A 3,760-nucleotide genomic window follows, 5' to 3' on the forward strand; every position below is an offset into this window, starting at 1 on the left:
GAAACCCACCCACCCGCTTTTGTGCTCACCAGGGCCTCAGGTCATTGTCCCCTCCCAAGTTCCCTGTCCCTTCGGTGGCTTGGCATCATCATTGCAAAGTAAGGGGGGACACAGCAGGGGGGAAGCCCTCTCCCCCCTAACCCCACACCTCTCTTGCAGCTTGGCTAACATCCCCCTGACTCCGGAGACCCAGCGGGACCAGGAGCGACGGATACGCAGGGAAATCGCCAACAGCAACGAGAGGCGGCGGATGCAGAGCATCAATGCTGGCTTCCAGTCCCTGAAAACCCTCATCCCACACACGGACGGGGAGAAGCTCAGCAAGGTGAGTGGGATGTCACCGGGGCCGTGGCAAGGCAGGATGAAGACACTACTCCTGTTGGAGCATCACTTGTCGGGCAGGACAGGGCTGTAACTGAGGGGGTTTGAGTGTTAATTCAGCCACGGAGGCCTGTCCTGGGGAGGTGTCCTCAGTGGCAGCGGGTGTGCATCACAAACCTGGTGGCCTGGAGCAGGCTGGGTGCATGTGACAGCAGCCCATGCATGAGCTGAGAGCAGGGTGGCCTGTGCCTGGGTGCAAAGTGGCCCCCCTGTGGAAGGGAGGAGGGTGAGGAGGTGGTGCTTGGCAGCTGGTTGGATTCCCGAGATGGGTGAACTGAAGGTTCACCATGGTGGAAATCCCAGGGGAGGCCCAGTGGAGAAGCAGACCTGGGATGGAGACACCAGGGCTGGGCGAGGAGCAGTGCTGCTGCTGGTTGGGCAGGGAGGGAGCTGGGCAGGAGGGGGGGCTCGGGGACACCCTGGAGTCCCACCTGGTTCAGCATGTCCCTCCCACTCTCCCACAGGCAGCCATCCTCCAGCAGACAGCTGAGTACATCTTCTCCCTGGAGCAGGAGAAGACTCGGCTACTGCAGCAGAACACCCAGCTCAAGCGGTTCATCCAGGTAGGGCAGGAGATCCCTGTTCATCCCAGCATCCCTGAGCTGGCACAGGGAGGAGGGCTGGGCTCCCACTTTCCATTTGGGGTATTGGAGTACTGCCCAGTGGCACTGCCCTCGGTGTCACACTGTGAGGAGTGAGTTTGCACAAGGCTTGGGGGCGTGAGGACCAGGAGGGTGGGCACACAAAGGGGCTCATCTGTCCTCAGGTTCCAACTCCACGGGCTGCCCATGTCTCTTGTCTGGGGAGCCTCTTCCCTGCAGAGAGCTGTGCTGGGGGGATGGCATCATCCAAATGTGGTCCACATGGTGGGGAGAGCATGAGGGCTGGACCCTGTCCCCTGACACCCCATCCCTGCTGCAGGAGTTCAGTGGCTCCTCCCCGAAGCGGCGACGGGCAGAGGACAAGGACGAGGGGATTGGCTCCCCAGACATCTGGGAGGACGAGAAAGCCGAGGATCTGCGGCGGGAGATGATCGAGCTCCGGCAGCAGCTGGACAAGGAGCGCTCGGTCCGGATGATGCTGGAGGAGCAGGTGAGGCCCTGAGCTGGATCTGGCTGTGCAGCGGTTGAGGGGGCTCGCCCTCTAGTGGGCTGTGCCTGTGCCGGGCCCCCCTGGGGACGCTGGTGGTGCCACCTTGTCACCAGCTCATGCTGTGGGCTCCCCAGCTCTGCTGTGTCCTCCCTGGGGGCATGGAGCGGGGGTGCTGTGCTGGGGGCAGGCTGGGCTCCCCACCAACATCAGGGCTCTCTTGGCTGGCAGGTTCGCTCCTTGGAGGCCCACATGTACCCTGAGAAGCTGAAGGTGATCGCTCAGCAAGTGCAGCTCCAGCAGCAGCAGGAACAGGTGAGGTTGCTGCACCAAGAGAAGCTCGAGCGTGAGCAGCAGATCCGAACACAGGTGAGTGCGCAGATGCTGGCACAGCCCACCCTGGCCATAGCCCACCTGTGGGGACACCCTGGTGGCCTCCTGCCTCCCAAGCAGAGTGTCAGGGTGGTTCAGTGATGTGCTTGGCACCTCCTGTCCCTTGGGGCTGACTGGGATGGGCAGTGGTGTCCCAGCAAAGCTCTTCGGGAATGGGAAACGGGAATGTGCAGCATTTGGGGGCTGCACTCATGGGTATCTGGTGTTTCAGGGGGGATTAGCTTTGGCCAGGCACGGGTGGAGAGCAGGTCCCCCTCTGGTAAGCTGGGATCCAGCTCCCAGTGGGCATGTTTCCTTGCCCTGGGGGGTGAATCCATCCCTGGGCAGGTGACACCAGCAGTCGCTGTGGCTCCACTGCCACGGTCGGTGCTGGTTGTGCTCCCCATGCTGGAGCAGAGCCCAGCCCCATCTCATGGGGTTCACCTCTCCCTGGGTGACTCCCACTGATTTTCTGGGACTCCCAAACCACTCCCTGCCACCCACCAGGCTGGGGAAGGGCAGGATAGGAGCCTCCAGCCTCTCCTCCCCCCGGCACAGTTGCCAACAGTGGGGGGAGCCTCACAGCAGGCTGGTGCAGTCAGGAGGCACAGTGCTGGCACTGCAGCCCTCAAGCTCAGCCTGGGGTGACACTGGCCTGGAGAGCTTCAAAGGGAGGGAGAAAAAACAAGTTTCCTCCCTCCTTTGGCTTCCACGGAGCTCCAGGGTCCCTGCCGGCCGCCTCCTGGGGAAGTTCAGCCTATTTTTAGGTGAACTCTCCTTAGCCTCCTGCTGGGGCGGATCTTCCCATCCGCTCTTGTAACCAGGAGCTCCCAGGGGTGTGGCAGGTTCCCAGCTGCCCAGGCCAGGGCTGTGGCAGGGCTGGCACTTGTCTCTGCTGGTTTATAAGCCCAAATCTTTCTGCCTTGGGCATACGAGGAGGAATCCCTCGTGTTTCTGCTCTGCCAAAGCTCAGGTGACGGCAGCTTTAACTGGTGTCTTCTCATGTCCATCTGGGGTGGGTGAACTGGAGCAGCTAAGCTGCTGCTGCAGCTTTTCCAGGCTCTTGGAAGGCATTTGGGCTCCCAGATAAGCGTGATGCTCTCCCCATCGCTGCTGTGCCCAGGTCCCTGCTGACCAGGGGGTGGTTTTTTTTCCCTTCTTTCCCCAGCTCCTGCCATCACATGCTCCCCCAGCGCCCACCCACCACCCCACTGTGATCGTTCCAGCACCACCTCCCTCCCATCACGTCACCGTGGTCACCATGGGCCCATCCTCAGTCATCAACACAGTCTCCACGTCCCGGCAAAACCTGGACACCATCGTTCAGGTAAGAGGAGGAAGGAAGGGTGGGGTGGTCCCTAAACCCCACTTGGGTGGATGTGAAGGCGGGGGGGGGACACAGAGCTGATGTCCTGGAACCTCGGCAGGCAATCCAGCACATCGAGGGGACGCAGGAGAAGCAGCTGCAGGAAGAGGAGCAGAGACGCGTGGTCATCGTGACGCCGGCGCGCGCCTGCCCTGAGGCCTCCGACACCGCCTCCGACACCGAGGGCAACGACAGTGACTCCATGGACCAGAGCAAAGAGGAACCCTCGGGGGACGGGGAACTGCCCTGACACCCCCTACCCCGACTGGCAGCCAGGGAAAGGGGAGCCAGGGCCCCCGGGGAAGGGGGGGGTTTGGTGGTGACGGTGGTTGGTGGTGGTTGGGGGGGGAAAGCGGGGAAACGTCGGAGAAGATGCTGAAATTTTTAAAAAATACAAGGCGATTTGGGTCTCTTTTATGACCTTTTTTCCAATACTGTAAAGCAGAGTGTTAGAAGCAGGCAAAGGTCACCCTTCAGCTCCTGGGGTGACTCCTGATCCATGGGGAATCCTGCTGGTGGCAGCCCCGGTGTTCCCAGCAGCCCCAGTGTTCC

At 61.6% G+C, this 3,760-nt stretch overlaps 1 protein-coding gene across 1 annotated transcript in view; it reads left to right on the forward strand.

The window, feature by feature from the left end:
- Window positions 1–3,458, forward strand: part of TFAP4 (transcription factor AP-4 (activating enhancer binding protein 4)) — a gene marked incomplete at its 5' end in the record, with an annotated part of 9,065 nt that extends 5,607 nt beyond the window's left edge. Inside the window, 6 exons of the mRNA XM_009995504.1 lie at window positions 160–325; window positions 846–944; window positions 1,303–1,473; window positions 1,702–1,839; window positions 3,011–3,169; window positions 3,270–3,458. Coding sequence (XP_009993806.1) covers window positions 160–325; window positions 846–944; window positions 1,303–1,473; window positions 1,702–1,839; window positions 3,011–3,169; window positions 3,270–3,458 — 922 coding nt within the window. The remainder of the gene's footprint in view (window positions 1–159; window positions 326–845; window positions 945–1,302; window positions 1,474–1,701; window positions 1,840–3,010; window positions 3,170–3,269) is intronic.
- Window positions 3,459–3,760: the final 302 nt, after the last annotated feature.

Source organism: Chaetura pelagica, unplaced genomic scaffold (assembly GCF_000747805.2).
Source record: "Chaetura pelagica isolate M959 unplaced genomic scaffold, ChaPel_1.0 scaffold124, whole genome shotgun sequence".
Classification (NCBI taxonomy): Eukaryota; Metazoa; Chordata; class Aves; order Apodiformes; family Apodidae; genus Chaetura; species Chaetura pelagica.